The following is a 14,004-nucleotide window of genomic DNA, read 5'->3' on the forward strand; positions in this document are numbered from 1 at the left end:
TTGACCTGAGCTGTATATTCGCTGGAAAAAAAAACTGTGTACAATGCGTAGTCAATCACGTAACGTCTTCAAACTCACTTGTTATCTGATTATGAATATAAAATATCCACAAAGCTTCTTTTGTTTCATTGAAAATACGTGGTGGAAAATACATGAGTACTAGTGATGGAAAACACAAAGCACAACAAAACACCCAAATGATCCAAACGTGAGAAAGGTAAACCTCTCTCTATGCTCTCGTTTTTTCTCTCCCAGAACTTTGCGATACGGCGATATCCAGTTTATCCACCCACCCGCTGCCCACCGCACTCGTTCCAACCTAGTTGGGCCACCCGCCACCCCGTAAAAAAAAAAAAAAAAAAAAATCCCCGAAAATCCGAGCGGCCTCCACGAACTCCTCCGCTGCAACGACATAAAAGAGCCGCGTCGTCCCTTCCCCTCCCGGCTTCCAGGCCTGCATCCCGCGTCTCTCCCCCTTCCTCCCCAACAACCCCGCCGCCTCCGACGTTGACCTCGGCGGCCGCCGCCGGCGAGGACGCACCTCGCCGGCCACCCACCCCCTGCTACTCGATCCGTATCTCCTACTCCGAGGATCCGCGTAGCCGCCTCCGGTCGCCCACCCGCGCAACCCTAGATCTCCGATACCCCGCGCGCCGTCCCACCGACGGCCACCCGATCGGAATGGGCCAAAATCTTCAGTAGTACGGTCCAAGGACCCAAGTGTACCCTCCTCCGCCTCCGCCTCCGCCTTCGCGCGTGCGCGAAGCGCCGCCGCGATGGCGATCCGCATCACCATGTCCTACTCGGGCTACGTGGCGCAGAACCTGGCCGCGTCCTTCGGCCTGCGCTGCACCACCGCCGCCGCTGCGGGCGCTGGCGCGGCGCCCGGCGCGGGGTGCCGCTTCCTCCAGGACGCGCTATCCCGCCCCTTCTGCCTCTTCGCCTCCTCCCGCCGCGCTGACCCCCACCATGACGCCGAGGATCACAATCACCCGAAGCAGCCCATGCCCAGGCCCAAGGCTCTGCCCCCTGCCGCCGCAGCAGGAGGCGGACACTCGCTGTTGCTGCCGCGGTCGTGTTCCACGAAGGCGCCGGCGCCGGTGGATGACCCCCCAGCCTCGTTGGCCGTGGGGCTGCTGTCGGTGTTAACGTCTGGGATAGGATCGACTGGTGGCATTGCTGGTGCATCCTCCCTCGCTGCCTCGCCATCAATATCAGCCGGGTTCAACCCTTCGGCACTCCTCCCGTTCCTGCAGGCGACCAAATGGCTCCCCTGCAGCGACATAGTCACTGCCACGACGACGTCTCGAAGTTCAGGACGCCCAGCACGTGCGACAGCCGCGCCTTCACCGCGCACAGCTGCACCTTCACCGCGCACAGCTGCACCTTCGTCACGTCCTGCACCACGGGCAGCCGCTCTATCTCCCTGTCCATCACCTGTGCCATCACCTGCTGTTGCTGCTCCTTCCAAGGTCGGCATACAAGCATTGGTTGGTAGTGCTAGCATCGCCTCAGGTTCAGCTGTGATTGGAAGGGGGGCTATTGCCTCTGGTGCGGCTGGCATGGTGAAGAAGAGTGGTCCTAGTCTTCCTGCTGGAGCAGGGGTGAGAAGGAAGACTGGTTGGCTCTCAAGGTGGGTGAGCTCATGCTCAGATGATGCAAAGACTGTCTTCGCCGCTGTGACCGTGCCACTGCTCTATAAATCATCCCTAGCTGAGCCTAGGTCCATCCCATCCAGGTCAATGTTCCCAACATTTGATGTTGGTGACCGGATCCTTGCTGAGAAGGTATGTTTTATTTTGGTTCCCTTTGTTATATGAATACCAATGTGTATTTATTATTTATCATTTGCTTATATTGGTGAACAGGCATCTAATGTCCAGCCCCTATTGTGACTGTAGGTTTCATACATTTTCCGGGAGCCAGAAATTTTGGATATTGTGATCTTTCGTGCGCCTCCCGTGCTTCAGGTGTGATACCTTGTTTCTCCATTTTCTCTTATGTAGTTCATTAGAGCTTCTTATGATAATAAGAATGATCTTTGTAGTGCTTCAGGTCATCAGGTGTGATACCTTGTTTCTCCATTTTGTCTTATGTAGTTCATTAGAGCTTCTTATGATAATAAGAACGATCTTTGTAGGCATTGGGCTACAACTCAGGTGATGTGTTCATCAAGAGAGTTGTGGCTAAGGGCGGGGACATCGTTGAAGTAAGCTTTTATCCCAATGGTAGTAACCTCTTTATATTTTCCATATTTTTGGCGTTACTTTTTTTATTTTCTGAGATTATATGAGCCAATCGGTGTCCCTTGTGTTTAATAGGTACGTGATGGTAACTTGTTGGTTAATGGAGTAGTTCAGGAGGAGGACTTTGTGCTGGAACCAGCCGACTACAAAATGGATCCGCTGGTATAATAACTAATCTTCTTACCACATGCTACTCAAGAATCATTATTTTGTAGTCCTGAGTTGACACCATCATAGTTATGTGGCATCAATTCTTGACTTTCAAATTGTTAGAAATTGGTTGTGACCTTAAAATTATTCCTGTGTTCTGTGTTGGTGGATAGTTCTATGGGTGCACCTGTTACGTGTTGATCACATTTTAAGTTTACTACTACTTTCATCCACTGAATATATGTACATGTGCTGATCAATTGTTGTTGCTTGACCAGACTGTGCCTAAAGGCTATGTCTTCGTACTGGGGGATAACAGAAACAACAGCTTTGATTCACATAACTGGTATGCTAAACCTCTAATGCAAGCTTTATGTTTCATCAGTTTTTAATAACTCCAGTTTCTACAGCAATAGCTCATATGTTGTGTTGTTTCTGCAGGGGTCCACTTCCAGTTAAGAACATCCTCGGGAGATCTGTCCTCCGATATTGGCCCCCATCAAGAATAACAGATACAATATATGAGCATGACATGATGCAGTACACAGGTGCTGCATCCTGATAATACATTGTGGCAATACCACATGTTGCAGGCCCATTTTTCCTTTCCCGGCTGAGCTTTGCTGACAAGTGATATGCTGAGCCGTGGGGTTCTTTATTTATTGGTTGTAGCCTTTCCTCAAATGCCAATTGGCAGGTTGGCTGACAGATTAGTTTTTTCCCCTCCCTACGGGCAGATGCTTGTTTGAAGGCAACAATTCTTGTACTCTGTAGCTAAGAATGAATGTCATATAAACGTTGCAGAAGTAGATGAACGAGCGTCCAGGACTAGGATGAGGATGACAGTTTTCTTGTTTTAGGAGACGAGTTGGTGCTCGAAACTTATGTAAAGGAAATACAAAGCATTTATGATTTGCTCAGCTTGTGTTATGTATCTTTTCATTGCTGATCTTGGATCAAAGATTCAAGGCAAGGTCAGCCACCAGCTAAGGTTTTGGTTGAATCCATGTATGATGTATCCTGTCTGATAAAGTTTCTTGTGATGATAAAATTTTGGAATAATTTGCCCTAGTATCTAGTGGTTTTTAGTCCTGTATTCATTCATGATGTAATGCAACTTTGTGAGCATAGTTCCTGTTTGTCCTGTTTTGTTCTGACAGTGCAGGTGCATTTCAAGTTTGCCTGATGTTTTTGTCTGTTATGTTCATTGTAAAGGAATCTTTTTCGTCTGTTACTTTTTTGTACCAGATATTTCATGTTTTGGAACTGCCTGTGTTTAAAAGATATGACATCTAAGACAAACTGATTAGGCCTTGTTTGAATGTTGTCGGATTCACCTCAATCCACATGTGTTGGAGTGGATTGGTATGGAATTTAGTTCAAGTTCTACTCGAATCCACCCCCACACATGTGGATTGATGCGAATCCGGCTACATCCAAACAAGGCCTTAGTTTGTATTCCCCCCTGGGCTGTCTCAGAATAAATAACTCAGTACCTGGGATGTGTTTGAATGCTGAAGCTACTCACCGAGTGTATGCAAATGATAACTGCTAAATCTAAGAGAACGATAACTGCTAAATCTAAGAGATAACGATAACTGCCAAATCTAAGAGAGGACGATAACTGCTAAATCTAAGAGGTAACGATAACTGCTGAATCTAAGAGGTATAACTGCCAAAATCTAAGATATTCTCTGGAAAGCGAAAAGGAAAGGAGCTGAGGGTAACTGATATTCTCCTGGTAAAGGAAAGGAAATGAGGAGAGTTATTTATTTTAGAATTAGAATGGAGTATGGTATTTTGTTCTGAAATGATTGAGCTGATGGCTGAGGGCCAGGAGTTCTATCAGAAAAAATTGCAGATAATACAATGAAAGCTAAAATATAGTACGGGTTGAAAAATCATCAATAGAGGCATGGCTATAAAATTGAACAAGGCAGATGTACTCAGAACATGCAAGGTGCTAAAGACAGCCATTGCAAGAAGGCAGTATGAATAATGTAAGATTGTACCCACACAATTGCCAGAAGCAATACAAAATTTAAACATTATGTTACAGCCCATTTCACTTTCAGGCACACTTCCAGCCTAAGTATACATGAAATCGATGTGTATGTGCAATTTCCTATCAACCCTACTAGTATATCAGAGCAAAATCTACTACCACTTCACATCCAGCGACAGCGGTTCTGGTGGCAAAATGAATGACAGAAACTTTGTGAAAGAAATATTTGAAGCCAGGCTGCCCCAAGTAGTGGTGTCCACTACTGGAAACTGCCTTCTAACCTTCTTCACTGAAATAGCCTTCAACCTATCGTCATCTTCCACTTCGGCTATAATGTCAACTGGGACTCGCCGGACCATGGGTCTCGTTTTCCACTCTGGAACATCATCCCAGATGGGATCCTCTTCAGTGACGTCCCTTTCAAACTCCAAACGGAATTTCACCAACGGTATTGATGCCACTTTAGCTTCAATGAAGTGCATTGAGCTATTATGGTGGTTTCTTTTGCTAAACCAAGTCTTCAAGATCTTCTCAAGCTTTATCAGTCTTGGGCTAACCGAGGAGAACAAAAACTCTGAGATCAACCGATTTGCTGTGTTGACTTTACACTTGTCTGACAATAACTCTATAGTGTTATGTGACCTTAAGAAAGTTTTCACATGGCCTGCAGATACACTTGTTTGATGCACAACAATTATGACTGATCCTACAACGCTCACTTGAAGTAATGGGGCACAGGTTGAGTAGCTCAAAGGCCATATTTGGCTTAGGTCGTGGTTACTAGTCAACAAACTTCCATTTGATAAAAGACCTATACTGTGAGGGTGGGTTACGGAAACTTTCTGTGCACCAATGACCTTTAATGCAATGCCATCTGCAACAAATATCCTCTTAAGCCTTGTATATGTGGCATTCCCCTGCATAAGAATGAATAAGCGCAACATAAGATTCTGCAAACAATCGAGGAACAAATTACAATGTACATTTCCTAATGCCACGAATTGATGAAACATACAGTCAATAAAACAGGATGGCCATATAAATCTACCAACCACAATTTTGCCTACAATGATTGTTGTAAATTCATGAAAAGATACTAGCACAGAATATGAAATGGTAGACTTCACTAATTCATCAAAGACTGGGTACTAGATGCAGCAAACCAAGAAACCATAAGCTTTTCTCAAATGCTCATCAAATTTCAATTGAAATGTGAATTAGTAAGACCAAGGTTCAAAAGTGACCTTGGCAGCATAACTCTAAATCAAATATCCAAAATCTATCCAGCAAAGTTCTAACCAGTAAGCATTGACAGGGTTGCTGTGCTTCTATTGCAATGGTGCTGCAACATGTATGACTTTGTGCATTAATAACACCGCAAAGTTCTTAACAGGTAAAAAAAGGGACAAAACAGAATAGCAAGATCGCTGCAGAAATACTTGCAAAACCTAAATACCTCCAAAAAGAACGATAGACTTCACTCCATAACCAAAGCAAATCTCCATGTCCTGTTATCCTATTCATTCCCTTCTCCATTATACTCAGCAAAGCTAAAAATCCCCAAGGTATATGACAAGCCAGAAAAACAACATTTTGTTTTCTGTGTCACAGGTCATTCCATCTTACCTATTTTTTAACTGAGCTACATTAGGTTCCAACTTAAACAATCAGAAAGTTACATTCACTTCTATCTAAGAAAACCGCCATCTATCTAAATTTGCATCAGTAAAGTGGGGACAAAAAGGGCAGAAGCATCCTAAATTTGAATATCTGTGAAAAGTGAAAACTGCCATCTATCTGTATCCATTAATGACAAATTTTCATATAACATGCACCAATGATTACCTACTAAACCTTAAATGAACACAATATATTACACTATGCTTAACCTTCACCATCAACGGTCCATTACTTGATAACCCCAATTTAGACAAGTTAGAACAGCACCTTGAATCAAGCTGAATTATGATACTACACAATTACCTTACCAATGAGCAATAGCAGCAAAAAAATTAGGCAAAAACTATCGAAGTGTCAGTACAATTCGAACACACAAAACAAACTAAACCAGGGTCCTTACTGATTTGACGTTCAACTTCTACAAACAAACAAACAATATAAAGTCATCAGCATCTATTGACATTCGGGGGAAAAAAGTCATCAGCAACACAAAATTATGGGGAAAAAACTTATAATTGCAGATATACCTCTACAGTACTATCTGCTGCTAAATCAACATAGCTGTTGAACCCTAACCATCAAAGCTTTGAACTAACACAACTTTTAAACCAACCTTTACTACAGTAGAAAACTACCATGCAAGCAACTGATCAGGATCGGATGCAAAATCGAGAACAGCGCCAGGTCAAAAGTCAACCCACTCACCGACGGTAGCTGGAGCTCGACGAGGCCACCGTCCTCGTTGCCAGCAAGCTTCAACTCCAGCGGCCCAACCAGCTCCACGTCCCTGACGCCGGTGTCGAACCCGAATGCGCCTTCGGCGGGGACGACGTCGAAGCCGTCCGGCCCGTCCACCTCCTCGAGGGCCGGCGCGGAGGGGCGTCTCCACTGCACGGCCTCGTCGGAGAACCGCGCCAGAGCCGCCGACCCGCCCGCGCGTGCCCGGAACTCGTACCGCTGCACGACGCCGACGCGGACGGCGTCGGCGTCGAGCGGCCACACCCTGACCTCGGCGTCCGGATCCCAGTCGTACTTCTCCGAGACGGCGTCGATGACCTCCTCCAGGAAGGTGGGCTCCGGGGCCACGTCCTCCAGCTCCGGGTCGGCGGAGATGGAGGCGGAGCCGTTGGAGGAAACGGTTAGGAAAGAGAGCTCGGCGGAGGCGGACGGCGAGGGGGCGGAGAGGAGCAGCAGCGCGAGGAGGAGGGAGGAGAAGAGAGGGAGGGCCGAGGAGGAGGAGGAGGAGGAGGAGGAGGCCATGGGGGTCGGAGGATTGAGGAAGGGTAGGTCTCGTTCTCTTCCCCGACGAAGGGATCTCTTCGCGGAGGGGGACGATGACGATGGTGGTGGGTGCGCTCGTGGGATATCGTTAAAGCCGTATACGGAAGGGGCTGACGTGTGAGCCCGGCGAGCGAGATTGACAAAATTCTCTCGGTTGTCTCGCTAAACCGGCCTTGCACAGTTGGGCCGAGCCGCTGTCTTGTTGATCGCTTTGCTCTGCTCGGACGGATCCTCGAAAGTGGCTCGAAACGCAGTGGCATGTGGCATCTAGAAGAAATGCTCACGGTCACGGCGGGCCTTCTAGGCACGTTTGGTTTGTACGTACTTACGATAGCCAAACACTTTTTTTTTCCCCAAACGTTTGTTTTCTTGTGTTTTTATAGGAAAAAAATGAAACTGATTCTTATAAAATTCCTATATAATTTTACAAAATCCCCATGTTACAAAAGCAAGCTGAAACAAGGAGTCAAGCGATGTTCCAATTTGCGAAGGTTCAACAACTCAGATCAAAACCACATTCCTCTACAATGACCATTGGTTTTACAACTCAGCTCAAAAGGGAAACACACAAACGCTGCATCAGAACTAAAACTCCAGCCTGTAGGAGAAAGCCTGCAGCGACACACACCCACTCCAGAACTACCATCACATTTGTACTCCAGTAGTGACGAGTTTGGCACCACATCAGAGGATTATTGGCCACTGGCAAACAAGTTGTACTTGAAATTACACAAGCTGTAGAGAAAACCAAGACTAAAATTAGCAGAATGTCGTATACTGATATTAAACACTATATAACACTATATATCTATTTCTGGTACCAAAAAGGTGCCCAGCTCGTCTAGGTGAACATGCAGACTGATCAGAAACAAAAAAAAAAGAGCCGTCCTTAATCCAGACCAGGTAGCTGAGTAGGGAATGGAAGTGTATTACCACATTGAAATATTGTTATGGGGCATCAATTAGGGGCCCAGGTGCCACATTTGCATTTGACAGCAAATTATATGACAAAAACATGTGAAGCTAAACAAGAATACCATGCCAATGAAGCTAAAATAAAATTAACTTATATTTTTTCATACCCAGCAGTCATCAGAGAACACTATTGTGTTTTTCGAAAAAGGTAAACCCAAGTTTCATCAATGAAGCAATGAAATTACAATGTCAACAATTTCATAGTAGCCAAATAAAAGCACCCACCCGCCAAACATTCACATATTTGATCACAGAGGGACCGGAAAAATATGGAACTACTGCATCCCCACAAAAGCCAAGGTTAATTGCTTCCCCAGAAGAGGCAAACAACAGAAGTTTAACAACTTCGATACGGCTGGCTTCTCCTGACACTAAACCACATGGTTATCTGATTATCTCCAAGGATCAAGAACACCACGCCCAGAAGATATCTTGCATATTCACTTATCGCTTACCTTTGCTCTTGTTACATCTTTTTGCTTAATGCAACTTCCTGAAGGGTCTGCATTCTTCTTTATCCATGGATGTTTCATAATGTCTTCAAGACAAAGCCTCTTGCTTGAATCCTTAACTAGCAGCTGCATACACAATCACACTTATAAATCAGTAGTCCACACCCATCAATTTAGCTAATCTCTTATGTAACCACTACTTTTAGATATCACCTTGGAAATGAGATCCTTAGCCTCTGAAGATACATGAGGAGTTGAAGGGAATGCCAAATCCACCTTAACTATCCTGCACAAAGTTCATGTCGGCATGTCGCACAGGATGTTAAGGAATGAAGACCAAGGAGAGAGAAAAAAAGATGTTTCAGCCTATACCTTCTCAAGGTATCATCCTGTTCATCAGCTTCAAAAGGAGGTGAACCATATAAGAACTCATAGCACAAGATTCCTAGTGTCCAGTTGTCCACAGCATGGTCATGAGCTTTTTTCTCTACCATCTCTGGTGCCAGATAATCGATTGTGCCACAGAGTGTGTGTCGCTTAGCATTTGAACGAGCTGCCCATCCAAAATCTGCAATTTTAAGCCGGCCCTGGAGAAAAAGGAAGTTAGCTAGTTATCAAATCAACACCTAGCATTTGATGAATCAAGAGCAATACCCATCACGACAATTGAAGTTCTTCAGAAATACTGAGGCATTGAAGAAACATTTGTATAGCCATTTTCCCCAGATATGTTAGTAAACCGGCAATAATATGTTATATGTGTTTCCATATTCATTCATAGAGGCATGATATCTGTCCAGGTGTGACTTGTATGCAAGATGAATTACCCTTACCCTTATTGAGATGTAGTGACAAATATCATCTGCTTTGAACATATATACTGTGGCTTGAGTTTTTCTTCTTTTTTATGATCCATGGGAGAGAACCCCCCCTGATTCATTCATTCATTCCTGAGAGCTTGTTGCAATCTCAGGTTCAGGAGTTTTGCAGCCAAAAAAAAAAAGAAAGAAAGATCAAGCACATGGGCTACGTATTTGAAGTAAACGCTAAGCGCCATGCCTCAATAGTAGCTAGATCATCTGCGCCAGTCTAACTTGATTTTCATATTTTAGTGTTCTTTATATGAATTTCCTTCCTACTTCCTATACAACATTTCAGTTTTTGACACTTACAAAGAGCCAAGTCTTATAGACTGAATTGCTTGCATAAACAGTAAAATACTTTTATAATGTAGACTTAAGAGGGGCAAACATTTAGAAAGAGAATTTTGAACCTATTCGATCAGTTGAAGATTGGATTCTTGAGCAGACTTAAAGCAATGGTTCTATTAGATCCTATTATATGCAGAAACTAGAGTACTAAATCACCAGCCTATTAAATTATAACAAAATGGTGCAAAAACTACGGGCCCTAGCCTGGAGCAAAGTATTTTACAGTAATGATTATATTAGAATCCATTTTGTGTAGAATAAGACCTAGTAATAAAAATTACAGCAACACAAAAAACAGTAAAAGTATAAAGACATGCACAGATCAATTTGCTTGCAACAATAATAAATAACAAAATAATAAATGCATAAATCAAATATAGTCCTAGAAACATAACAGCAGCAACAACTTCGTAAAGAAGAACCAACCTCAATGTCTAGTAGCAAATTCTCAGGCTTGATGTCCCTGTGGATGACTTGCTTCTTGTGGCAGTATGCCAATGCACCAGCAAGGCTCGCGACATACTAAAGCACATAGGATTCATTGGTGTCACAATCTAACAAAAGAATGTCAAATAGAAGGAAACCTGCATATGTATATCATGCTCTACGATGTAGTATGGCAATGCCAGCACAAGCTTTGCCTTGAATGGCATCATCACAAGTTGAGACTAAGACAGTGTCATGCTAAAAGAGATACCATGAGTTCTCGCTATGTTTTGTGTATGCCTTGTTCAGTTTGAAATTTTTTTGGATTTCGACACTGTAGCACTTTCGTTTTTATTTGAAAAACATTGTCAAATCATGGAGTAACTAGGCTTAAAAGATTCGTCTCGCGATTTACAGATGAACTGTGCAATTAGTTTTTGTTTTCATATATATTTAATGTACCATGCATGTGCCGCAAGATTCGATGTGATGGGAATCTTGAAAATTTTTGGGAACTAAACAAGGCCTAAATGTATGGGTTCAGGACTTCAGGAGAATAAAGTCAAAAACTGCAGAGTGTACAGCATGTGCGACACATGGGTAGCAGTTCATATAAACATTTGGTTCAGTTTAACTTGTAAAATGGGATTGATCCTTTGCCTTGCATTCCTAGGAAATGCATTAGAGTTTCTAAAGAATACTTAATACCGGCAATTAATGACTCATTCTGTCATATACTTGATATCTGATTCCAGTAAAATCAAGTCGGGCAATTACTCAAAACTTTATTGCTACCATTCAAGACTTGAGTAGAAGTAATAATATCATACAATTGCCAACCAAAGACCTACTCAGCTCAAGGTCTAGCTGCCTAGTTCTCTGAACTTTGTTTGTACAAAAAATCACACAGTTGCTGTCATATGAGAATTTGCCTCGGTTATTATGGTTCAGGTTAAGATAATTCAGGTTAACAACAGTAGAAGGAATGGCAATCCAACCGTAGGCACAAGCGGGAAATAACAGTGAAGCAAAAGGGAAACAGGAAGGGAGTTTTTACTGTGGCAGACGTGCGCTCGGTGAAGCGGCCAGCAGCGCGGAGGACCTTGTAGAGCTCGCCACGGGCCGCGTACTCGAGAACGAGGACGACTCGCTCTTCGTCGTGGAACCAGGTGAAGAGGCGGAGCACGTTGGGGTGGTCGAGACTGTGCTGGATCTCGATCTCCCGCCGCAGGTGCGCGTGGAAGCGGTACTTCTCCAGTTTCGCCTTAAATATCACCTTGAGCGCCACAACGTACCCGCTCTGGATCATCACCACGCGTAGGTTAACTTCCATAGAGGCGAAATTTTGGAGGTAATCGAGGGAATTGGAGGGTACAAGTTGATCGTGCCGAACCTGCTTCTCGCGGGCGAGGTAGACCTTGCCGAACTTGCCCTCACCGATGTACTTGCCGATCTCGAAGTCGGACATGCTCCACTCCTCACGCGTCGACATCGTGGGCGGGAGCGGGAACTGGTGGGGGCGAGGAACGCGGGGCGAGCTTCGAGTTGAAGGACACGGCGATTGGTTGCGTCGAGGAGCGGAGAAGGGGATGGAACGGGTTTGGAATTTGAAATGGAGAAGAGCGGCGGCCGTCGGGTCAGTACCGTTTGGCTGCCGGAAGTGGTGGCGGAGGGAGACAAAGAGAGAGCGAGCGGGCCTCCAATATGGGCTTTGCAGTCTGGTTCACTGTACAACTTCGGCCCATTATCTTACAATCTCGATATCTGCCTAGACACTGGGCGGACACTGGCCCAGCGGTAAACAGGCCATTTAGCGGCGAACGGGCCGAATCATCAAGGAATGAGTTCGCGCACCCACCCGGCCTGCTATAAGGTGCCGTTCTGCGGTTCAGGCTCAAGAAAAAAAAAAGTCCACTTTACGTCCCTCAACTTTTCTAAAAGTCTGATTTTCATCCCTGAACTTCAAAACCGGGTAAAATACATCCCTCAATTTTTGAAACCATACATATTACGTCCTTGACATGGCTATGAGCGGTTTTGAAGGCAGTTTTGTCTTTTTTATTTTTATTTATTTTGGCTGAATATTTGTAAAATTATAGTAAATCACATAAAATTCATAAAATAGTAAATCTGATTTTGTTGGACTCCAGATAAGTAGATCTACATAGTGAACATATAATATAGTATGCTTTAGTACAAAATTTTTATTGTAGCTTTAGATCTGTGTTTTTCTATAATTAATTAGAATAATTCATAGCTATAGTTCGTGTGGTCTAATTATGGTGATTTTTTTATGTTAGACTAATTATTATATGTTTAAACTATGGTAAAAATTTCATACTCATTAGATCATGTATAACTTAGTTATAGATTTATTATAATTTAACAAGCATAAACCTAAATAAATCTATAACTAAGTAATACGTGATTCAATGAGTATAAAATTTTTACTATAACTTAAACATAGAATAATTAGCTCACCATATAAATTTCATCACAATTGGACCATAGAAAATGTAGCTATAATTAGTCTAATTAATTACAGAAAAACATAAATCTAAAGATGCATCAAAAAAATTTGTACTAGAACATACTATATTATATATTCAATGTGTAGATCTACTCATCTAAAGTCCAACAAAATTGAGTTTTTTATTTTATGATTTTTATGTGATTTATTGTGATTTTTCAAAAAATTCAGCCAAAATAAATAAAAAGAAAAAGGTAAAACCGCTTTCAAAACCAGGTCAAGGATGTAATGTGCACGGTTTAAAAGTTGAGGGATGTATTTTGTCCGGTTTTAAAGTTCAGGGACGAAAATCAGACTTTCGCGAAAGTTGAGGGACGTAAAGTAGACTTTTTCCAGGCTAAACCTACAAACATTTAGGGCCTGTTTAGTATAGCGCTTCATGAGCTATTGTGAGCTGTTTTTTTTTGCCAAACACTTATTTCCAAAACAGCTTTATGGATGAAGCTGTTTTTCCTCTCCTCTCACAAAGACATGAGTTGGGATAAATCTGAAAAAAGTAGCTTATTGTAGCTCTCTCTCTCGTTTCTCTCTCTCAACTATGCATGAAGTAGTTGATGAAGCTATTTTACCAAACACTTATTCAAAACAGCTTAGCTATTGTAAGGTTGAGCTGTTGAAAGGTCCTTGTCTGGTTTTGGTAATTGAGTGACAACTTAGGTGGAGTAATAGTGTTTATGTGAGATACACAGAAGATTAGTCCACAGGTGATTATGTGATGATGGAGGAGCTCATTGCATATGAGACATGACATGGAGTCATGTGACCAAGGTGGAGAAGATCGAGATGAGGCTTGGCTCGATGGACCGGTTGCAAGAGTGAAGGGCAAGTTAGAGGCTTTGAAGCGAGAGACCACGTGTGACGGTGAAGCTTGAGCAAGACTTGACGCCGGTGGACCGAGGCAACGGTGAAGAGCAAGTGAGGTCAAGATCGATGAACCAATACGGTCACGTGATGATATGAAGTGGATCATATCATTTGGTGATTGGTTGATGCATGTGTTGCATCAACATTGGAGGAGTTGGAATGGAAAGCGCAAGGCAAAGGTATA

The 14,004-nt window shown here is 43.4% G+C and overlaps 3 protein-coding genes across 7 annotated transcripts; 1 reads left to right on the forward strand and 2 right to left on the reverse strand.

Moving 5' to 3' along the window:
- On the forward strand, nt 225-3,467 carry LOC8083972 (probable thylakoidal processing peptidase 2, chloroplastic). Of its 4 annotated transcripts, none has more exons than XR_002455037.1 (6): nt 225-1,787; nt 1,902-1,970; nt 2,100-2,209; nt 2,322-2,408; nt 2,675-2,742; nt 2,838-3,467. XR_002455037.1 is itself a non-coding variant. In XM_002463788.2 (6 exons), the coding sequence occupies exons 1-6, from the start codon at nt 777-779 to the stop codon at nt 2,956-2,958; spliced, it is 1,425 nt and encodes a 474-aa protein (XP_002463833.1). In that variant the 5' UTR covers nt 225-776; the 3' UTR covers nt 2,959-3,467. The 4 variants fall into 4 exon arrangements, 1 of the variants encoding a protein (XP_002463833.1); XR_002455047.1 differs by having other exon boundaries at nt 2,141-2,228; XM_002463788.2 differs by having other exon boundaries at nt 2,141-2,209.
- Nucleotides 4,319-7,464, reverse strand: LOC8083973. The gene is made up of 2 exons (XM_002466353.2): nt 6,787-7,464; nt 4,319-5,318 (listed from the first exon to the last, which is right to left on the reverse strand). The coding sequence occupies exons 1-2, from the start codon at nt 7,339-7,341 to the stop codon at nt 4,557-4,559; spliced, it is 1,317 nt and encodes a 438-aa protein (XP_002466398.1). The 5' UTR covers nt 7,342-7,464; the 3' UTR covers nt 4,319-4,556.
- On the reverse strand, nt 7,760-12,061 carry LOC8086190 (serine/threonine-protein kinase Aurora-3). 2 transcript variants are annotated; one of them, XM_021460647.1, is made up of 7 exons: nt 11,820-12,061; nt 11,484-11,726; nt 10,427-10,522; nt 9,162-9,376; nt 9,003-9,075; nt 8,793-8,915; nt 7,760-8,097 (listed from the first exon to the last, which is right to left on the reverse strand). In XM_021460647.1, exons 1-7 carry the CDS (start codon nt 11,916-11,918, stop codon nt 8,089-8,091), a joined length of 858 nt encoding a protein of 285 aa, XP_021316322.1. In that variant the 5' UTR covers nt 11,919-12,061; the 3' UTR covers nt 7,760-8,088. The 2 variants fall into 2 exon arrangements, with proteins under 2 accessions (XP_021316322.1, XP_002466399.1); XM_002466354.2 differs by lacking the exon at nt 7,760-8,097 and having other exon boundaries at nt 8,414-8,915.

Source organism: Sorghum bicolor, chromosome 1, assembly GCF_000003195.3.
Source record: "Sorghum bicolor cultivar BTx623 chromosome 1, Sorghum_bicolor_NCBIv3, whole genome shotgun sequence".
NCBI lineage: Eukaryota > Viridiplantae > Streptophyta > Magnoliopsida > Poales > Poaceae > Sorghum > Sorghum bicolor.